Below are 23,062 nucleotides of genomic sequence, written 5' to 3'. Positions count from 1 at the left end.
AGTTCTCATATAATTTTTCCAAAGAATTTCAAAGTTTAATGGCAAAACAATTTTCAATTGAATAAAGTATAAAGATATTGAAGTGATAATTTTGTCAATTTAATCATTACTCCGACGCAAGCTAGGAGTTTTACTTAGATGTTCCTTTAAATGCCTCTCTCACACACATCATCACATGTATATTCACTTTGTAAATTGTCCTACACACATGTATATATCAGCTCATTTTCATGCTTGAAAAGGAAATTGTGTTCCATTGCAACAATAATTGTATTAAAAACAAGAAACAAAAGTGAGAGTGCTAAAAAGTTTGGTTCTTAAGAAACGTGCATACAATATCTTTATTCGCATCATGGTAAGGTCATGATGTAACATACTGACCAATTTTGTAGTTTAGGCTTCGATTAAAGCTTTCCCAAATCCATTTAATGCCACGTGGGGCATGCATAGATTGAAATAATTTTTTCTCATTTACTTTTAAGTCCTTATTGAGAGCTTTGCATTCATATCCTCAAAATATTAATATATAAAGTGTTTACAATTGTGTTTCCTTACATATTTGCCACAATAAATTTAGATGATATTCATAATTGAAGTAGGATTAAGGTTAGGTGTAAAGGGGACCTATCCATTTACATTAGTTTGAAAAACAATTAGTTTCCTTGTGAGGAATGATTCTTTCCATTTCTAATCAATGACCATGTATAGTAAAAAAATTATTTCTAACTAGAGTACCTTTAGGCCATCCTTCACTTACTCCAATTTGAAATGTTGACATGTTTACTAAAAATGTTAATAAATAAATTCTTATCTTCATTGAAGGTTGAGTTTACTTTGGTATTGATAAAAGAAATGTCTTATTGAATGATATGCCAATTTTTCTTCCTAAAAAATGATTGTTGCAAATACGTTGGACACTAGAACACTCAAGGATAAAAGATTCAATCATCATCACTATCGAGATAATAAGAAATTCAAATGTATAAACATAAAGACATTTTTCCAAACGTTAGAAAGTAGAAAAAATGCAAGTCAATGAAGTGAATAAGAAGATTGTGGAAAACGCTATAACTTCTTCATCCCAACTCCATATTTGAGCAAGAAAAGATTTGTTAAATCACTAATATGCTAAATGATATGTATGCAGAATCCCATTTCTTCTTATGAGATGGATGGAGTCATTAAACCAAGTGGGGGGAGGGATGCTCTTATGTATGCATTCGGAAGAAGTCCGTTTCTTCTTATGTGATGGATGGTGTCATTGTTCTTCAAATCTTGCATTCAAGATGTGATTTTCATGTTCGAACACATCTGAGTTAAAAGAAAGGAAAAGGGTTTGAAACATGATCTTGTAATCACTAATATGCTAAATGATATGTATGCAGAGTCCCATTTCTTCTTATGAGATGGATGGCGTCATTGAAACAAGTTTGGGGGGGGGGGATGCTCTTATGTATTCATTCGGAATAAGTCTGTTTCTTCTTATGTGATGGATGGTGTCATTGTTCTTCAAATCTTGCATTCAAGATGTGATTTTCATGTTCGAGCACATCAGAGTTAAAAGAAAGGAAAAGAAATCCATATTGCCATTGCTCAGCTAGGTATAAACTTGAATATGCTCATTAGAAGCACTATTGATTTGTATGCAACATGTGGAAGTTTATCATATGCATATAAATTGTTTGATGGGTTGAGATTCCTTAAGGTGGGTATTGATCACATGGCTTTACATGATGGCATGTTCATACATGTTGGAATCATGGATCGAGGCATACAAAATGACCTCTATACCATTATGCTTTGCTTGAGTTTTATGTTGAATATGGAAAATAAAGGATGCTTGGTCATTGTAAATGTGGTGGTATATTGGATGCATGTGATGACCCAAAGGTGGTATTTGGATATGTTGAATATGAACATGATGAGGAAGATTGATTTGGTTTGAACATATCCAAATTCATGGTATGTTTCAACTATTGAGGAAGTGCTCAATCAAGTCTATCAAACGAATGATTCATGGCTAGCTATTGTCTTACACAAGAGGGGTTGGGAAGGATAATCACTTCATTTCCATCATTTTGTATTTTGTAGCTGATATGTTTTTTAAAACTAATGGAAGGATATGTTTTCTTAATAGATAATTTTTTTTGTTAAAAAGTCAACATGTACTTTTGAACGATATTTTGGATGTCAAAATGAGAGCTACAAAATAGAAATAATAATAATAACATAAGTGGTGTCAAAGAGGAGAACTAGGTCTATACGTGGATATTTTGTAAAAATCGTAAATGGCCCCCCTACCACCGATGTCCCATACCGCTGGATATTAGGATGACTAACCCGCACCACCGGTGTCTAAGACAACAACGTTTCGACGTAATGTTCTTATGAGGGTAGCTAAACCCCATATTTATAACTCGTCCTAGGCTCCTTGAATAAATGTGCCTTTCTAAAAGACTCTCCATTAATTGGTTGTCAAGACCATGATAGTGCATGCACCTATCATTCTTCCTATCCAATCACATTAGTGAACATACCCTTCACTTATAAATATTAATGACCTACCCTCACGTACGTTATGTGTACATAACAAAATAGGAGAGAGAAATGATGAATAGAAAGGATTGAGGACGGGGATTCTTAGAGAAAGAAAGACGAGTTTAGAAGAGTCTTAGTAAAAGGAAGGGGGAGTGATTATTATTCTTATTAGTGACTAAAACACTTTAATGTGTGGACTTATCTAGAGTCTAAGGAGTTCGTATTCTCTTTATAATAGTGATTTATAGTGTTTGTTTCTTCTCCATCTTTTCTCTATAACTCGTGATCATTAGCTTCAAATAATAAGGACTTTGGTTTACATTCATCCTCTAAGATTATCATGCAACTTGTAAATGATATAGACCAAACTTTATCTCTAAAAAAATTCATTAACTCAAAACTTTTGGAAGGTTTTAAGGAAAAGACCATGCTTAAGTAATTGGGAAGGCTTGCATCTTGATGGTCTCTTTAATTATCCTTTCAAGGTTTAAAACACATGTTAAACATCCACCACATACACATTGATATTAGATTTGAATCTTCATAGATGAGGACAATATTGATTTATATCGGTTTTGTTGTTTAAAGGTTTCGTCAAAGGTAACAAATGTCTACCTATCAAATATTTTGTCCCTTTACCTGGACATCGACAATTCTTTCATTAATAACAACTCTAGAATAGAGTCACAAATCTTAATTTGAATGTTTAAATATGTATTTACTAAATGGATGGGTTTAACTTAGTAATGGTTACATTAGTACAAATGATTTAGATGTTTACTATCTACGAAGGAAACTTACTAAAGAGTTTGCTTGTTGTAATACAATGGTGACTTATGCTATATGAATAATCAAAACTGTGTTTTTACCATGGGTAACAATCCGACCACATGTGTACAAAATGTGTTGACATGCACACATGCAAAAACCCAATGTACCATAATGAATAGAAACAAACACATGCAAATATATTAATAGCAATTATGATAACTAGTAATACTTGTTGGCATCATCAAGAGCGACTATTTTAGGGAATAAAATAACTCTGAATAAGAAATCTAAGATCGTATCCTTTCCCACTCAATATTTACTGAACTCTTACAATGAGATGATTGCAGCTCATCCCCATCCAATATCTCTATCCCCATGTTGCATAAATTGCAATAACAATCACAAACATATGAGCAATGCCAAAGGAAATCATATTTAACAAATTGATGCACTCCAAGATTGACCAACTTTTGAAGTGTTCCTCTTATATTTTATTTTTACTTTCAATGAATGGATAAATACCCCATTTTTGTTGTAAACCAATTGTCTTATGGGCCAATTTTGGTCTTAGAAGACGTTAATATATATATATATATATATCTATATATATATATATACTTGCAAATACATCCCGCAATAAGTTAAATGTCATTCAGACCAATATCCTAAATACCAAATGTTTGGGGAAAATGTTGTTTTTATGAGCACCCCAAAGAAGTCCCATGAAAAGTGAGGATGGTGAAAATCACATTAACACTATCTAGCTAGCTATAGATAATTTTTTATTGGATCCTTTGGTATTGTCATATTTGTAAAACATTAGGGTTCTAAAAAAATTGTTATAATAGATCAATTGTGTGCTGGTGGTGTCAAAAGAATAAAGATGAAGAAATGACGCTCTCAGAGATTTCTACGTAACCTAGTCCTGGAAGCAAATCAATAGTCTAAGCCATTTATTATCTTCTCTTAAAGATCTGCTACTAAGTTTGGTCAACAAAACATATTGTAAATATTTTATTTGAATTTTGATTTGAAACAACATTTGTTGTAAATTAAAACTATTGTCTAATAAAGTTATTGAAACTCATTGTATTGAGGTGTAAGTTTAGACTTTGGAAGATGACAATACAAGTAGCAAAAGTAGAGTAGTTTGGGGAATATAATTATCCTTTGTAATTGAACTGTATCTCCACTAATTAGATCTTTGGGATATTGTTGAGAAAGATGATGAATTCACCATGTTAATTGTGTAAAAGAGACTAGTGGAAGCTACTGAAATAGAGGAGGTGCTGAAGAATCTTATAATCACAAATGAACGTTAGTTGACCAATGTTAAGAAGAAATGGACATGTGAGTTTGAAATGAAAGATTTAGGAGAGTTACGGTGTTTTCTTGGTTTAAAGTCATGAAATATCTTGATGGTTTTATACTATGTCAAAGAAGGTTTATGTCATAAAGGTCAAAATAATTATATATGTATGATTCAAAACTAGTTAAATGACCTAAGGAAAAAATCTTGGGTAGAAAAAGTACTCATAATTGAAGATGCATATATCGGCAAATAGTCGGAAAATTGTTTACCTTATCATTTCAAGACTAAATATTGCATGTTGTTAGTATAGGCAGTAAATTTATGCAAGCATCTAAGCAGCATGCACTTGTGGTTGCGAGATATGTTGAAGCCACAATGTGTTGAAGAAAGTTAGGACTTCATGACATAAATGTGTGCTTGGAGGGAATGTTAGTGTTTAGGGATTACATAAATATTTGCAAGCATATGTTTGTGATCTATAAAATATATATTAAAAGAGAGTTTTGTCATGACAGAAATCAAGGCCTCGTTTGTCTACAATGGGCTATAACCCAAAGATATAGTGGTAACTAATATATAAATTTATTAAATGGCATGACATGTGCAAGTACAAGATAAATAGCATGGGAGAAATAGTATCATACTATTGATAGTATGAGATAAACATGATATACTTATCTAATGATAAGACGGCCCATTCTATTATCTATACTATCTATCAAGTATTAAAACTGTAACTAGTAGAAGTCAATGATCTCTTGCTTAAAAGCATTAAAGACCAAACAACTTATGTTGCCTACAATACTGATTTTATATTCATCCTAAAACTCTTCCCTTTTTTGGCTAAAACTCTAGAATTATCTCTAAATCCTAACTTTTTTCTATCCCATGTCCTATACTAAGGGAAGTATGAAGTCAAATAGATTTGAGAAGATTCTTAAATTATTTCTATCTTATGTTCTATACTATGGAACTATGAAGTCAAATAGATGTGATTGAGAAGACCTGTCACCTGAACATTCTTACATTCTGAGAGTTCTTTTAAGGATTACAAGCAATTCGAGATTCCGAGAATCTGTTTACTATTAGGTTTACAAAAGGAGGAGGATAGATGAGGCTTCTGAAATAACATTTAGCAAAAGTTCTGGAGGATTATGCCAACGAGAATTATGGATGCAGCATCCAAACTCCTTTGACATTGGATTTGTCAATGGGAAGTTGGGCTGATAAATTGTTGTATCATCAAATAATCATAGAATCAAATATATCTAAGAATCAATCACATGAATAAATAATGCTAAGATTTCTGTTCCTAACCTGATGAGCTTTAACAATTTACGAGTCATATTTTACAAATTACTAAATAGCGCAAGAAACGGAAATTTTCTACCTCTCTAAAATTCCATATAGGAGTGGTGAATATACTAAAATATATATTTTAGAATCTTATCTTACAGACAACTGATTTGTAAACATCAGAGGTTTTAAGAAATTTCCAATCAAAATAAGAATGCTAATCTCAAATTGACGTTTTACCAATACATGAGACCAAAAAACCCTCCTAAAAACACCAGCAAACAGATGTGTTTCAGAATTTCATTGAGCATCTTGTTCAAGGATGCTTCATTTGGGAGTAGATAGAATATCCATTCTGCCCTAGTGTATATGGAGGACAATCTGGGATACCAGCATGGGTTTGTATTGGATAGCCAACCAAGACATCCATATCATTTTGATATCCATTCATGGATGTTAAGTCTCCTTGAGAACCTTGCCAATGGTGTTCAGGCATGCCTTCTAATAATCCACTACAATGCAATGGAGAAAGTGTGTATGACTGTAGGTGCATGTTATCTCCATGACCATTAATGACCCTGCCATCCGGAGCATTAGAGAATGGAGGAACATTGACATGGATGCCTGCATCACTCCTCTCTGCAGCATTGCCACTATGAATCATAGGATTCACATCCAATCCCATTTGACTTGCGTACATCCTTTGATAATCATATACATTCACAGGAGACTGAATGCTTTGATAACCTGCCTGTCTAAGGAAAGCATTCAATGCTTTTGCACTGAGAATCTTATCCTCATCAAGTAGTTCATTGATTATGTCAAGATGGGGGAACTCTTCTGGCATTGTTGAACCAGAGACAGCCATTTCTGCCCCTATATGTCTGGCCTGCAATGTATTAACACATTGAGAAAAGCTCTCTTGATGTTCACTCAAAGGAGAACATGGATCATGCATCTGAACAGAATGATGTTCTAGTACATTTGCACTCATACTCTGTGAGGAAAATTGTTCAAAATGACCATTATCCATGTGGCTAAGCTGATTCTCTTGTTGCTGCTGTAAATGTAGCATCTCGGGAGTGACTGTGCCAAAAGTGAAACCCAAGCTTCTTTCTCGCTGACAATCTGATTGCGTATTTCCACTAGCATCCATTGTATCAATTCTGTTTGTTCGCATAACCATATCAGATTCACTTCGAGATAGCTTGACCCCAAATCTCGATTCATCTCTTGTAGCAGCAGTGTGTACTCCAAAACCACCCAAGAACTTCTGCATTGCTACATCATTTTGTGCAACAGCATAAGGTATTGCCGACTGATGTAAGCCTCCATGCAAAGTCATGTTCATGTATTGCAAATCATTTCGGAAGCCAGGATCAGCATGAGGGACCATTGGGGTTGATGTCGCAAATGGGCTACTGGTTCTCATGATACCTGCAGCAGCATTCCTGTAAGAAGGAATGACTGGTGAGTTTTGCTGCATAGATGATGATGATGATGACGACGACGACGATGCTGGCTCTGTGACTGTCACTCCTAGCCTGTCTATGGCACTAACAGACCGTGACAGAGGTGGGGGTTCATTCCATTGTTGTGAGACAACCGGTACTACTCTTGACGTTGTTGGTAGACCTGATGCACTTGATGGCCTTGGAATATTAGTATCCACAGTTGCTGCACTTGTTACAGAAGTAAAACCTGCAGGTGTTACTCTTGAAGTTGTTGGCAGACTTGATGCACTTGATGGCCTGGATAGTTGTGTATCCACTTTCCCTGCACTTGTTAGAGAAGGAAAATCTGCAGGGTTAAGAGAACGAAGCGTTTCAGTAGCATTCTGTTCACAGGTGCTACTAGTCAACCTGGCTTGAGCATTGTAAATCTTCTTAGGAGAGGATATTTCAATATGATTCATCGCATATTTCTCGACATTCTTTCCCTCATTCTCCATGTTTTCTTTAGGCTTATTATCTTTCTTCAAAAGCTTGATATATTCCGTGCCACCATTGTCAGAATCACCATGTCCTTGAGCATCATCCCCAGCTTTTCCATCTCCATCATTACCAACTTGATGTTGATAATGACTAAGTTGTTTCTGTAATGTTGTAACCAGCTCCTCCTATAGGAATAACAGACACCGCCCCAAAAATAAATAAATAAACATCTTACTACCATACAGAGTACAAGCCAAAAACCAAAAATTCCTTTTTTCATTGACAAACATGACACCTTTTCTAAAAGACACTGTTGAAGCCTTTCCACCCGTTTCTTTAGGGATGTAATAACAGTGTCTGTGTCAGGATCGCCGGTATTGCAGTTACAGCTGTTCTCTGTTCGACTGGAACTGCCTGATCTGCCCCTTAGCGCTCCAACAGTTTCACCTTGACTTGAGTCCTTTTCATTACTGACCCTTCCACGTGCTCTGCTACACAATACAGGAAACTGATAACCCACATAGTTCCAGAAAACGTCATTATACAAATATCATAAAAACAAATGGTTACCTGCTTGCGGATGCTGGGCTTAAATCTGCCATATTTGTGTTTGACCTCTTTCTACCAGGCCCATTTGAAGCAGTGTGAAATAAAATAGAATCTGAGGAACATGTAGATGAACTGTCATCTAAAAGACCTTCCTGTATCTGATTTGATTGGCCATTTGGAGCAGAGTCTATACATGAACCTCCACTGAAACTTGCTTCCATTGCTTGATGCATCTCGGCCCCTTCCCTTTCCCAAATATCTTCTGTAGTAGGCCTCAGCGTACCCACTACACCATCAACATTATCCAGGACACTTGAATCATCATCATCATCCCCCATAATAGAAGTTCCTTTTGACAAGGAGCTTACAGTAGCTCTACTGCTTGTTGAATCTTCTTGTTGCCTCAATTCTTGTGTTCCTAGATGCTTCACTTCAACAGTCTTATCTTTTTCTTTGCGACTGTTTCGCCTTTGTTTTGCCTAAATCATTAGACAAGAAACACAAAGATATTAACAAAATACAGTACTATATTCTTCGCAAAATTAAGGAGCAAAAGAAATGCTAAAAATTTTATCCCTTTAATCTGGAATTTGGAACTGCGAGAATGCGCAACATATACACAAAGAGCTCAATCAACCAAAATATACCAAGATTGGGGAAATGGGGCAGTTCAAGCCCATGTCAGCAAAGGCATAAGCATACAAGAACAGTGAAGAGTTATGAGAACAAAATTAATATGCTCAATCAAGATCACTCTTTTTGTCACTTGCTCATATAGTTTTATGATCCACCACAAACATCCTTTGAAACTCAAATCAGTATACCTTGCATGAGTTTGATTATGTCAGAACTCTACAAAGCTGACATATGCACTTCCCCCCATCAACTCACAATGATTGCTCACGATGCAAAAATGTAACCTCAGTTCATGTGCCATATATGATCGATGCTAACGATAAACAATTAAGTAAAAGATTAAAGGCAAAATAATAAACTAACTGTGATTAACCACAGCAACTATTCCAGAGAAAAGGTCAAGAAAATAAAAAACCCAATTGGCATCCCATACTACTGAATATGGCCTTGAACATATTTGGCTAGCATCAGATTCAAAATATGAAAGCTTTGTCTCACCAGCAGAGTCTTAATACTGTCTTAAAAAAAGCCATAACAAAAAGGGTAGGTAGTTCTCTTTATATAGCTGAACTCCCTAGGCTCCAAAAAGGGTTTGTTCCAAGTCCTAATATAACCGATTTACCACTTATCCTACCCTTAAATCCATTGAACTTAGCCTTTAGAATTGGTTCATAACGTTATGCTCATATTAAATGTCCAGCCTTAATGGTACATATATATTCATCATCCTACAATGGTGAAGCTCATAACACACAGGAAAAAAGCTTCTATAGATGTATTAAACAGAGCAATGACATTGATATTACTTAAAGCTAAATAAGTGGCAACTGGAAAACATGGCCTGAATTATTTGGGGAACACATTAAACCATGATTTTGATTCAATACAATATCAACTATATGAAGCCACTTTTCCATTAGCTTGATGGATATTGATATATGTGGATGCAAACACCTGTTTTTTCTTGTTTCGTTTCTCTTTTTCAGCAGCTTCCCGCCTTGCTTTTAGTTTTATTTCTGCTTGTTCTGCAGCCTCCTCTTCACGTATCAGCTCTTCTTGACGTTTTAAAGCAATTGCTTCAAGATAAGCCACTTCAACGCGGTTACTGCAATATTGAAATAACTGTTGCATTATTACTTCTAACATGCAACTAGATACAGCCGAATGACAATCAAAATCTGAATTTCAAGAATATAAAACAAAACTAAATCATGAATAACATCCTATTTTTTCATAAAAAATTACTTGAAATGAGGATATGTAGATTATGAAAAAATACTATGACGAGATCATACACAAATTTTGAAAGCAAAGAGAAAAATGTTTGTTCAAACAAAAGTAAAAAGAATGCGATCAACTATCAAATAAATTTCATACATATGGAGACAGTAAAGACAGCCACGGAAATAAATAAAAATGAGGGTTTCACAAGGTCTGAGAAAACTCAAAAGTTAAATAAATAAAACGGAAGTAGCTCAGTTAGTAAGGTTGCCAAAGAACACCAGAAGGAATGTGTTCAACACTTCCTTTCTACGGTAGCATCAAATAAATTAGTGATATCAGTGTAAGACTTGAACATGCCAGATGGTTTATTAACAAAAAATGGCTATAGATAAAAATAGTGACAATGAACCTCTCAACCTTACATGTGAAATGTATGGATCAGAAAGTTAAATTAAACCAAAATCTCATATTAATAATGGTCTTCTCAACTATTTGCAATAAATCAGTATGGATTTATTTCTCTCTGCATGATAATTACCTCTGCTAAGATTAAATTTAGCCTAGAGTTGATATTGATTGCTCTAACAATGAATGATTCGTACTATATATATTGTGATATTAAGGATAATAAAAGAGATTCTCACCATTTTAGCATTAGGCTAGCAACCACTTGTAAAAGAGACTAAGAAAACAAAGATCATATCCATGATTGAGTACCTGAACAGGTGACCTAGGACAAACATTTCTACTGTTCGTCGTCCAAGCTCTGTAAGCCTTCTTTCATCCCGTTCAAGGTTATCTTTTCCAAAATCATCTCCAGAGCTTACATCCTACACAAAATGTACATTGGAAGGACTTGGCTACGGAGAAACTTCGTTGTACTATTTACTATAATAAAGTTCACAGTTTACCTTAGTTCTATTTTGAGGTCCCTTGTCATCTTTGTAGAATGGGATTGATTCATTTACTGCACGATCCAAGAGCAGAAGCACATCACCAGCAAGAACAAAGAACTCTTTCTCGACCCAAACAATAGGATTATGAGCTTCCTCCACTTCAAATCCATTTATCTTTCCTTTTTTATTTTTACTTCGGTAATCCAACGCTCGATACCCACTATAAAGAGCATCCATAACCAAGGTTGAGGTAACCTCTTTTTCATTGAAAAAACACTTCACGATCGCTTTTAAGATTGTGTCTGTCTTCTCACGGGATAAGCGGCGGCGCATGTTCTCCTCTACTGTTGACCAAAAAACTCGAAAGCTGCCCAATAAAGTATAAGAGAAATTTTAGACCTAAAAATGTATCAAAGAAAAATCATGATTTTTAAGTGTTTCTAGACTGGAGAGTGAAATGCTTATGCATGTCTTCTCAAGGTAAAAGGTACAAGTAGCACTAGATGCTCTGTACTGCTGACCAAACTACCAAAAGTCACCCAATGGAATATAAAACAACTGTTAAACCTCGATGGGGACCAGCTGACATCAGAGCAAAAAGTAGGCTTGTTGTAGCATTTATAGAGCAGATAAATTAGAAGCTTATTTCTAACAATCTATCAGTCATTTTTAGTAGACATTTCAGTACATGTGCCATGCATTTTCTCTCCTATGACTACTTACCAAATGACTTCTATGCATCGAGAGAGAAAGACATGGAAGAAAGAATTGAAAGTCATGATAAATAAACAATGGAAAAGCCCAATCTAAAGGAAAGAAAGATGCACACAAACACATATCGAAGTAAACAAAGAAAGTAAGTTTCCACTTGGTGGTTGGAACCCTCGACAAAAATCATGCTTAGATATCCAAGAGAGAATGTCGATAAACTGGTTAAAAACACAGGGTCATCTACATGCTCAAAGACAATTATGAGACATTTCTTAATTTGACAGTTAAATTCAAAGTCCCGGAATGTGCAAGGAGACAAGAAAAGTACTTTATCTATCAAAAATCCAAATACTGACACACCTGGACCATCTCAAGGAATCTTCCATTAGCTTCCCAATCTTCTCACGTTTCTCCTCCACAAAGCGACGGCATATCCCTTCAACATTGGTCAAGTACACACGAATCAGTTCCCTCCTGTACTGGCAGTCTAAGCACCTGAATGGACGATGAGGGTTTTCTCTGCAAGGAGAAATAAAAGGTTACTCTACTGAACATTCAGTTTGCTATTGGTATTATATTGATCCATTTAGTGTCAGTTTTACTTGCTCAGTGTTCGTATCAAAGCCATGCGTCTAGTTCTATGATTAAAAAAATGTCAGCCCAGCGTCTAGTTCTATGAGTCTAGTTCATATCCAAGCCATGAGTCTAGTTCAACCGAATCACCCCAGAGAATTATAATTATGACAGCATCAGAACAAAAACATTTGATTCTGAAATCATACCGGATTACTTGTACTTGAGCTTTAATAACAAGAGTATCTGCAACTGTGAAGCCATCCAACACTTTCGAAAGCTCCATAAATTTCTTCCATCCCCAATCATGTTCCTTTTTGCAAAACCGGTGCAATGTATCTGGCGAAACAAATTATTTCACGATATATACATGAGTGTGAGTAGATACATGCCACTTTTCGCCAATTGTTTTCTAGACCCAGTTAAAATATCAAACACATAGAGCATGTCTTTGACTATTTGTAAAATAAATTTAATTCCATATACATGTGCCTCTTCTCAAAACTTGCCTGAGTACTTGGACTTTTTCGGGTCTTTATTAACAACAGCAATAGTAAATTGTGCAAAATGACTCCAGCCTACACAGATATGTTAAATTTTGCGTCAGTCTCAAGAATTGGCAAAGCATCTAAAATGTGCATAGGTTCACTCATACCAGGTAGCAGTTTGTCATAATCAGCAACACAGAGAAAGAGGGACAAATGATTACAAACGTCGCAACCTTGGGGATACACAAGAATATACCTGCATAAACGAAGTAAATTGATGCTTTTATACATAGAATATAATGTATAAACTAGTGCAAAACCAGGAAAGAACAACCTTTGTTTGATAATCATCAAAATTTAAATCCTTCCATTATACTGCCAATAATGCTATGCTTGATATATTCAGATGTCATAGACTAGACCTAAGATAATGTTATATTTGATATATTCAGACAGCCGCAACATTCAAAATTTGCATACCTTTCTCAAGCATGACTCTCCTATATAGGCATCACTATTATCAAATTCTTAGAAATTTACATTCATATTTACCATTTGTAGCTACCAACTTCAAATAAATTACTTCGAAGCTCCCTTTTGTTTATTTGTGAAAAATTCTCGATCTTCCACGTAAATTTTCCATATAAATCTGACGGTCTTGTTCCTAACAAAGAATTTAACACAAAAATGACGTCATGGAAGGAATAATTGAAACAAAATTAAAATTCAAAGTTAAGAGATAAATATTGTAAATAGTTCACAATGGCTTTTACTCATATTTGTCTATTTTGTAAGATTCCAACTCAAAATGGTAGATAATCAAGCCTGTATTAAGTTATAGAGGACACCCTAGATTGAAGATCATCAAAGGGAAGAGATGCCTACTGAATCATCAGTGATCTAAACAAGCCATAAGGTGAACTAAATTAACAGAGAATGAATGGCTTCATACTTCATAGTATCTCAATTGTTTGACAATATAATCATGTACCCAAACCAATGAAATTTTCCTCTCTTAGATATTGCAGATAAGTAAATGATATATGGCTTTCTTGTGATGATGTAGCCTTGCACTATAAAAAAGGAAAATTTTAAATTTTTCTGTGAAATATCTAGCTTGGTAGAGATTCTCATTGATGGTTAGGATAACATTCAAGCTTCTGATTATAGATCTCAATTGAATGTCCCACTCCTCGGATTATCTGGAGATCTTACATGTGCAGAACCCCACAAACAGCTCTTACTATACCAGCATTTAAACACAGCTTGTGACAATTATCTTGAATCAAGTGCAATTAAGGATAATTAGGGCCAGAAATATACAATATGGCTATTATAATTTGCATTAATTTGCAGAATTATTTAGGATAAATGCCTAATCCATGAAATCTACAAGGACATGTGAATGAGGTTATTACATTTGGAAATGTTACAATTAATGCAAACTGTGACAAAGCTTGAGTAATAAACACGCTTGGAAATTAGGAGGTACCATATATTCTGTTATTTTACAGTTTTTCTCTATCCTAGAGTGTAGAATGTGTTGATCAATGGGATGTAAGAGTTAAGACCTCAGTTTTCACTTTTACTGCCTTTCAGTTCCTTTCAAGGGCAAGACCATCCACTGCCTCACATAGTCACCTTGGTGTACCCATTTCTTCTTCTTCTTTCTCTTTTATTGTGTCAACTCATACCTAGTAAGCCATATGCCACTAACAATCGAGGAGCACGGTGTACATTTCTATCGAATTAAAAGAGAAACCATGCCTCCTGCCTTGAATTAAAGTACTTACAGGAAATTTGCCCTCGTTCATCACAATGACAATTGAATCTTTAATTCATGGTTGGAAATTTTTCAAACAAGATATCACGTATGAGAAGGAGACTTGTCTGCTTAGTAGAAGATATATTTTCCAAACAATGCGTGTCAAATACACCATTACCACTGACAGGCAATTCAGACTCACACAAAGCCAAAGTTACAAAAGAACATCGGAGTGCTTTGCAAAATAGCCATAGCTATTAATCGGGGACGCTTAGGTTTGATCCGAGTCTGCACTTCTGTTGCTTGTTTGACGATGTTTTTCTTGTCCAACCTCAACTAGCCATACAAAGGTTGTTTGCCTCACATTTCTTGCAACTAACTTTTTTGTGCTACATCATCTGATATGTCACTTTCCCACCTCAATAGGCAGCACAAGAAGTTGGATGTCCTACTTTACTTGCGACAACAAAATTTGTCTCACATCTGTAGACAAAACAAAATGTCTGCCACACTTTTCTTGCAACAAATGATTTTATACTACACCGGTTGAGCTTGTTTTTCTGCACCCTCAGTGGACCTGCCAAGAATTGTTCTTCTTACTTTCTTGTGACTAGTGATTTTGTACAACATCAGCTGAAATTGTTTCCATCCAACCTCAACAGTCCTTGCAAACAGTGATTTGCACCACATCAAAACAGGTTTTCATCCAAGCATTCCACTCGAAACAGGCATAAGTCTCCAAATACATACACTTTAAAGCACAGTGAGAAGAGTCGGAAAGTCTAAAATAATTCAACACGATGGTTTCTGGCCATATCTGCAAAAAATTAATTCCTGTCTTTCGATATCAACCAGGCCTAAAGTCTCCTCTCACAAGCGGTTTAAGCATCTACTATGCAGAACCATGCGAAGATTCAGAAGCCCTAAAAATGAAAATTTACTGTGGAAAGAAAAAACATCCTACAGACAAAAGGAAATGAGAAGAAAGCGAAGATGCTTACCGGGGACACATGATCCAGATTCATCATCATCTTCAGTATTCCACGCGGGAGACGTAGAGGCAGAAGAAGCAATCGTCTCCAAAGAAGGCCACTCTCTGCTAACAGATTCTGCAGGATCAAACTTTGGCGTCTCTGCAGAAGAGCTAGCTCCTTCTTCTTCTCTGGAATTCGAGGCCATGGATTCTAAAAAAGAAAACGTCCGATTTATTTACTGTTCGTTCGTACGGACGCTCTCGTGACCTGTTCTGTTCTTCTATTTTCCGTCCTTCGATGTATTCGGTGGGTGCAGATCGCGGAGCAAGAAACCTGCGCGCAGCGAGAGAGCGAGCGAGAGAGAGCTATGGAAGAGAAACGCAGAAGAAAGAAAAGCCAAAGACAAAAACCAAAAAATAAGAACCCAAAACTAAAATTTAGAAATAAAAAAACAGCACAAACAAACACACGCACCATGTTACAAGGCAACAAGCAAAGTATGTAAGTGGCCTTCCTCTGGCCTCATGTCACAATTCATTCCCTTGCTCCAGGTCTGGCGCCTTACGGGTAACTTGGCGTAGCACCCGGCCACACACACCTCATGCATTGCCTATGTGGACGTGAATAGTCAAGTGCATATTGTTCGAATCAAAACATTGTGCTTCGAACTCCCAAGTTTAACTCCACTAGGGGGATGTTGCATGCTTGTCACCCCGACGTTTGATCTTTTGCCATCCGCCTTGCCCGTCTATATTCTCGTGTTCCAAGTGATCATTGTCGCTTGCCATTGCCATCAATCAACCATGCCTTGTTCCTCTTGATGCCATTGGATGTGAGCAAACACAAAGATGTATGTGCTCAAGAAACCCCCATGTGTCATCAAACACATATGAGTGGTTAATTTGTGTTTGCTCACATCCAACTACATCAAAAGAGCAACTGATCAATGGTATTCGTAAATGACTATGCTCATTCAAAGGGCTCGCTCAAAGCGTGAGGATTTTGGATGGGTAGCTAACAAGACCAAGTGTGTGGGTGATGTCCACCCACCATCCCCTATGGAGTTCAACTCGGTTAATCATCAATGTCCGTGACAATAGATTTTGGGCACGGAAACAATGACCCCATGGACACATGATCACTCAATGTTGATCATATCCCCAAGGGGCGCAAAAACCATAGCCACGCCATGGTCATTGAAAGTCATCATGATGCAATTGACAATGACATGATTTATTGTCACCCAAATCATGGGTCTCCTATGGCATGTTCCTCATTAGTCAATGATATTATACTCATGGTCAAACCTTAACAAATGTTGCAAGTGAAATATTCCACTTGACAATGTATGAAAAGTTTATGACATACCATTGCTTCGATAGGGTGGTTGTTAAACTAGAATTTGGACATATGTTGCAATCAAGTCATGAATTATTTGATCAAATGAAAAGTTGGTGGTTATATCATAGTCACCCAAGATAGAAATTGTCTAATGTTTCACAATGTTCCAATTGCTAAGTTACAAATGTTCTCTTAGAAATTTATGATTCTAGTATTCAATGTCATGATTGTAGGGAAAAAGGATGACCCTTAACATGTGACGGTACATGCAAGCATGAAAAGTAGGTTGATAGTTCAAGCTTGAGAGCTTTTCAATACTTTATTGCAAAAAAAACAATTTCAATCGAATTTGACAAGTGCACAAACTTTCATCTATATCAACATACCTTTTCTTCATCAAATTCTACCAAAATAACCATACAAAACAACTATGCGTCCATGTAATTAAATTGAAGACAAATAGCTAAGAAGCACACTCAAGTATCTTAATCACAATGGACACTAAATCTACTAATGCAGTAAGGTTTCAGATTTCGTAATCAATCTAGATCTATTTTTTATCCACTTGCTTTTGAGACATGATTGCTATTGAAACTTTATACAGGAAACACACTACGTCATTAAAGAATGTCTAGAAAATGTTAAAGAAAGTACAAATTTCATAATGTACAAAGGCAGAAGTCGTCAAATTATACCTATAGCCAATGGCCTTAGCTGTTAGCTAACTGTGGTTCGTATTAGTAACAGATGCAGTTCCACAAAAGATTTTTCACATATACAAAGGATGAAATCGTCATGAACTCTTGATATTGTGACATCAATAAGCCTAGTATCAAGATTTGAGGGCTGCACGAGGAGAGGAAATGCAATCAAAATTGTTGAGAGAAGGAATCACGCGTCCAAATACATTTGACCTAATAAATAGGATTTTCCCCAGCTTGGCAAATAAAAATAAATAATTCCACTTGTGGACGTCAACAATTAACTGGCCCCCACCAACATATTATTACAAATTATTCAACCACTACATAATTACACAACCATTTAGCCATATATGAGAAGAATTAGACTGCTCAAAAAATTGTTTTAAGCAAAATATGGTTTGCTTTCTTCACATCAGCCACATGAGCATATCAAATGTTCAACTGTCATTCCAAAATCCTTAGGTTGAGGATATATGCTGGTTTCACATCATACAGGCGTATCATCCGCTTTCATACCTGACAATTCAAGACTCTTACACCCATCTTTCCTTTTTTGTATCATGATTCAAAACTATTCTTCTGTAATGGCATGAGTCCTGTCGAAAGACTAAGATCAAGCAAGTCTTCCATCTTTCCTGTAGAAGCAACTGCATAATAATACTCAAATGAAGTTCCCCAAATTGATTGATTACAGAGGCACCAAAAATGTGTGCTAGTAAGATAATGCATTACAAATTGATAAACAAAAGTTGATTGCATTTTGGAACATTTACACCAACAAAGATTTACATATCCAATCATTACATTGGCAATATTTATCAATGAACCATAAAAAATATTTCTGGTAAGTACAAGTTTCCCAATAATAAAAATATCTTCCAACAAAGAACATTAAGATCAGGCATTGAACTTGATTCAATTTCTATCATTAAAAACATTTTATTTACACATCCTAGACAAACCCAACAGATCAATCTTCAAACCTTCACATTTCCAATAGTAACTCAGCATATCATTGCTACATCTTCATAAAAATGTGTTGACGGAACAATATAGAAGAAGAAGCCTGAATTGTAAAATTTGTAAAATGCTTTTGCAAACTAATTGGACAACATAAGAACTGACAGTACACATAGCATGCTACACAGCCCAATTCAGATAAATCAGGAAACCAAAAAACAGAATCACAAAACAAGAACAAAAGTCTCAATCTTGTTTTTTCATAGCTTAAAACAGCACAGGGACTCTATAGGCCCAATACAGATCACACCTATGAAGCAAAAAACAGAATTATAATAGAGTTGAGATGTAAGACAACATTCTCAATCTTGTCAGGAACTATATCAGCACAACATATGCATTCTCAACATCGGACAGCATAAACAGAATTTCAATACAATTGAGAGGCTAAACAATATTCTCAATCTTGACATTAACTAAAGCAGAACTTTGAATGCACTCTCAACAGAGCATCATGTTCAGCAAATATAAAATCCATCAAAATTCCTACATATAGAAAAAAGAGACATAAAGCTGAAAGTGGCCCAATTCAAATCATCTTTTTTTTCAAAACAAGGAGTATAACCACAACAAACTTCGTCCTGGTCTTCAAAAGAACTTGTCTGATCCAAAACAAAACAACCTCCCCATGTAGCTTGAAAGATGGCCCATAGGATTCTCAATATAATACAGCTTCCCTAAGACCAACTTATCCTGGAATTGATTTGACACACAAAAACAGTTGCACTGAGAAAACAGAGACATCATCAACAAGGTTACAAGGTAGTTAAGAAACAGTGTAAAAAGGACACCAAATGCACAATTGACTAATAGATCAAGGAAAACAAACTGAGCTGGAGTTCAAAAGACTATAAGCATATATAAGAAAACATAACTTAGACTATTGCTCAAATGAATTCAAACACAATTTTCAGAATCGGACAAATGTTAACTAAAAACAGACTGAGAAATTATTAAAACCCAGAACATAAAAGCTAAAACCCATGGAAGAAAAAAGCGAAAGAATTATGCATACCTGCTTTTAAAGACATGTTTACATTCCATAATAGGGTATTGACGGAACTCCTCCTATCTGTGGGACTCGAGGCCCAGATGATGCTATTGCATCCTGCTGCTGAGTTTGTGTATTCTGGTAAGGCCCCGATAGATGTTGGCTTTGATAAGAAGGCATGCCATACTGTCCTTGAACAACTGGAGTCTGAGAACCCATTGATACAACCGATCCTGGATTATATGATGATAATGGAGTTCCTACACTCGCATACATCCCTGGATAAGACATCGTTTGCTGCTGACCATATGGATCATGTGGTGTCATCCCTATAGGAGCTCCCTTTTGCAGAGTAGTATTAGCCCCGGCTTGCCAGTGATGAGGAACATTATTCATGGCTGAAGGCATGGATGAATTACTCCCTATAGGTCGGCACTGCATTGGCATAACCACATTAGGGTTCACACTCTGGCTCTGGCTCAATCCAGCATGCATTCCCGGATCAGTATTTTGGTTGTATGGAATTCCTTGTGCTGCCATCATGCTTTGAGAAGGACCCGCAGCATATTGACCATATGGGTGGCCGCCTGTATTGGCTAGCTCACTCATCTCAGGTTGTCCACCACTATGCTGAATGGCTGCCCTCTGTTTTGCACCTTCAATCGCAAGCTTGCAAAAAAGCTGATGCCCGTTGACAGTCTTCACAGGCTCCTCAAGAGCTCTTTTTGCCGACTCAGATGATTTGTAGATAAAGAGAGCAAACCCTCTCACTTTACCCACCTGCTTATCAAGACCAAGTGGGCCCTCCTCGATATCTCCATATTGGGCAAATATGCTCAAAAGTTCATCCACTGGCCAGTCCAAAGGAACATTACCCACATAGATTTTTCTTGTTGCTAAGTCTTGTGGAGGCTGAGATGACCCACTGGAGCCTTGGGTAGCAAGTTGGCATACACTGATTCGCCCATCAATGCGTTTGCTTGGTTCTTTGAGTGCATTAATTGCACCATCAATGTGTTTAAAAGTTACAAAGCCATATCCTCGACTCTTACCTGGCAAAAAGACAGTCTCATTCACTTCGGCACTAATAAGTGTTCAATAAAAATACAAAAATCTCATTACGATTTCCTCTAATTTGGGGTATTTTTTCAAATTTTTTTGGTTATTTCATGACTTTAATAAATGCCTACGCCTATATGGTATTTCTTCATAATTTCAAACTATTTCCAGCATTAAGGAAGTCTATGTCATACATCTGATAAGTTCCGCTAAATCTTTGGTAGTGGCTGAAAAATTAAGATCTCTTCATTTAGAAATAATAAAAAAACTGATCAGAATGCACAAATACTCTAAAACATGTATTGTGATGATTTCCCATTTCCTTTTATTATATGTATAAAAGAGACAAGCCATAAGAATTTATAAAAAAAAAATTTAAAAATCCCAGAAAATTGTGATATTCTTCCCCACCATGTGATTGCTTAATGCATAAGTCACCAACATATATCTTTACGTATGTATGTATACGTTAGGATGGATGTATGCATGCCTAAATAGATATACGCAAATAATTTCCTATTATCTCATGCAGAAAGAAACAAATTTTGTTAGAAATATGCAATTTTTTTGGGTATTCCCATGAAATGTGCAAGAAAGTACATACAGTTTTCTAGTAAATTCCTATAAAAATTTCAAATTTTCCTGATGTTAATTGAACAATAACTTAAAGAAAAACATGTAACTCATGGTCATCCTGAACAATTTCTAATTTTCCAAGCATGATAAATAAAGAAGGTAGTTTGCTCATAAAATAACACGTACCCGTGTTGCGATCCATGATGGCAATGGCTTCTTCAAGCTCACCAAACTCAGAGAATGTGTCTCGGAGGCTAACAGTGTCGGTTTCCCACCCAAGGCCACGGACAAATATCTTACGATGGGCAGGATCACGGTCAGCGAGCTCCCGAACGCCATCAAGGACATCGAGGTGTAGAAGGGAAGCTTCAACAAGAAGATGGGCAAGGTCTTCCTTGGACAAAAGGTCAACCATAAGGCGGACATCAGGGCGGGATAAGTATGATGGGATCCTGGCATCAACAACGTTATGATTGTCGGTCAGGTTGTCTGCACAAGTTGGTGATTCCTCTGTAGTTAGGGTAGGTTCGCAAGGAAGTATAGTCGGCATCGCTCCATTGCTGTTATTGTTCTCTTCGAGCTTTCGTTTCTTGGTATCTAACGGGCTGGTTAAAGGATCCATCACCATATCTTCTCTCTCTCTCTCTCTCTCTCCCTATCTCTAGAACGTGCGCAATTTTCTTTCCTCTTGTTTCTCTCTAGGTGTTTCTCTTGTGCTCTGTTCTCTGTACCTGTCTCTTGTCTATGTAGCTCTTTCTGAGTACCCAGTTATCTAAGAAACCCTAGCTAGCTTCTTCTCTTCTCCTGCCCTTCCGTCTATATCTTCTCGCTCTTTCTGTGCGTTCTGTTCTCGCGGCGAAACCCTACAGCGTAAAATCTTCTCTTTTTTTATAACACAGTTTTATTATGTGTATTTATTTAAGTACATATATGATATACATATAATTTTGTTTTTTATTTTTCACATATGGTTTGGGCGGGAAATCGCATCTCTTCTTCTTCTTCTTCTTCTTCTTCTTCTTCTTTTGCCGTCTCTCTTTCCTTTTTTCGTAAATAATGGCTTTAATTATGAAAGAAGAAACACCACCACCATAACTTACAACACAGAAGTATCTATGTACATATAGAAGTTAGAAAACCCTTCTAGGGATCTAAATACTACTATTACTACCACTACGAACTCATCATGAAATATCTGACCTTGCAAATTTCTCTCTCTTCATGGTTGAGATTTCATGATTCCCTCCCGAGCCTGGACAATTGCCCTGTCACAAAAAGAAGTCCTACCATAACTCTCCAAATAAATATGTTAACTCGTAGCATCAATTAAGAACACCAACTTGCCTTCATCACATGAAACCACCAAGTAATGGTCTTACAAAAACCCTATATCTTTAATACCCTTTCTTCCATCCACTCGTATGTGTCAATCAACTTTGGATTAACATCATTTGTTGATATTACTATCAATCTCCTATTTCCATCAAATGTTCAATAAAGCTCATGAGGTCCACCATCTAAATAAAAAATTGGTTCATACAACAATAATCATCCTTCCAACTTTTCCCAAATAAAGGTATAACTTCCTTAGAATATGAAATGTTAATCTTGTTGTTCGAAAGGCCATTAATCTTCTTTGTAACACCAACATAACATTATTGACTATTACCAAACCGAATCTAGCTATCTAGTTTAATTGAAGGT

General features: G+C 36.1%; 2 protein-coding genes across 5 annotated transcripts; both read right to left on the bottom strand.

Annotated features, from left to right (window-relative positions):
* Positions 1-6,028: 6,028 nt before the first annotated feature.
* On the bottom strand, positions 6,029-16,056 carry LOC147849114 (uncharacterized). 2 transcript variants are annotated; one of them, XM_087337786.1, is made up of 12 exons: positions 15,695-16,056; positions 13,481-13,592; positions 13,096-13,184; positions 12,950-13,018; positions 12,650-12,779; positions 12,228-12,386; positions 11,172-11,523; positions 10,978-11,090; positions 9,991-10,141; positions 8,422-8,879; positions 8,147-8,342; positions 6,029-8,036 (listed from the first exon to the last, which is right to left on the bottom strand). In XM_087337786.1, the coding sequence occupies exons 1-12, from the start codon at positions 15,870-15,872 to the stop codon at positions 6,234-6,236; spliced, it is 3,810 nt and encodes a 1,269-aa protein (XP_087193912.1). In that variant the 5' UTR covers positions 15,873-16,056; the 3' UTR covers positions 6,029-6,233. The 2 variants fall into 2 exon arrangements, with proteins under 2 accessions (XP_087193912.1, XP_087193913.1); XM_087337787.1 differs by having other exon boundaries at positions 8,147-8,339.
* Positions 16,057-18,142: 2,086 nt separating this feature from the next.
* LOC147849113 (RNA-binding protein P-like) lies at positions 18,143-22,155 on the bottom strand. 3 transcript variants are annotated; one of them, XM_087337795.1, is made up of 3 exons: positions 21,545-22,155; positions 19,748-20,775; positions 18,143-18,308 (listed from the first exon to the last, which is right to left on the bottom strand). In XM_087337795.1, exons 1-2 carry the CDS (start codon positions 21,984-21,986, stop codon positions 19,766-19,768), a joined length of 1,452 nt encoding a protein of 483 aa, XP_087193921.1. In that variant the 5' UTR covers positions 21,987-22,155; the 3' UTR covers positions 18,143-18,308; positions 19,748-19,765. The 3 variants fall into 3 exon arrangements, with proteins under 3 accessions (XP_087193921.1, XP_087193918.1, XP_087193919.1); XM_087337792.1 differs by lacking the exon at positions 18,143-18,308 and adding an exon at positions 18,988-19,458; XM_087337793.1 differs by lacking the exon at positions 18,143-18,308 and adding an exon at positions 18,988-19,425.
* Positions 22,156-23,062: the final 907 nt, after the last annotated feature.

The sequence above is a fragment of the Azolla caroliniana genome, unplaced genomic scaffold, assembly GCF_043228905.1.
Source record: "Azolla caroliniana isolate FFs.n. ecotype wild unplaced genomic scaffold, voAzoCaro1.0.p SCAF_126, whole genome shotgun sequence".
NCBI classification, from domain to species: Eukaryota; Viridiplantae; Streptophyta; class Polypodiopsida; order Salviniales; family Salviniaceae; genus Azolla; species Azolla caroliniana.
Note: the sequence above shows the minus strand (reverse complement) of the source record. Positions and strands in the feature narration are given on the sequence as shown.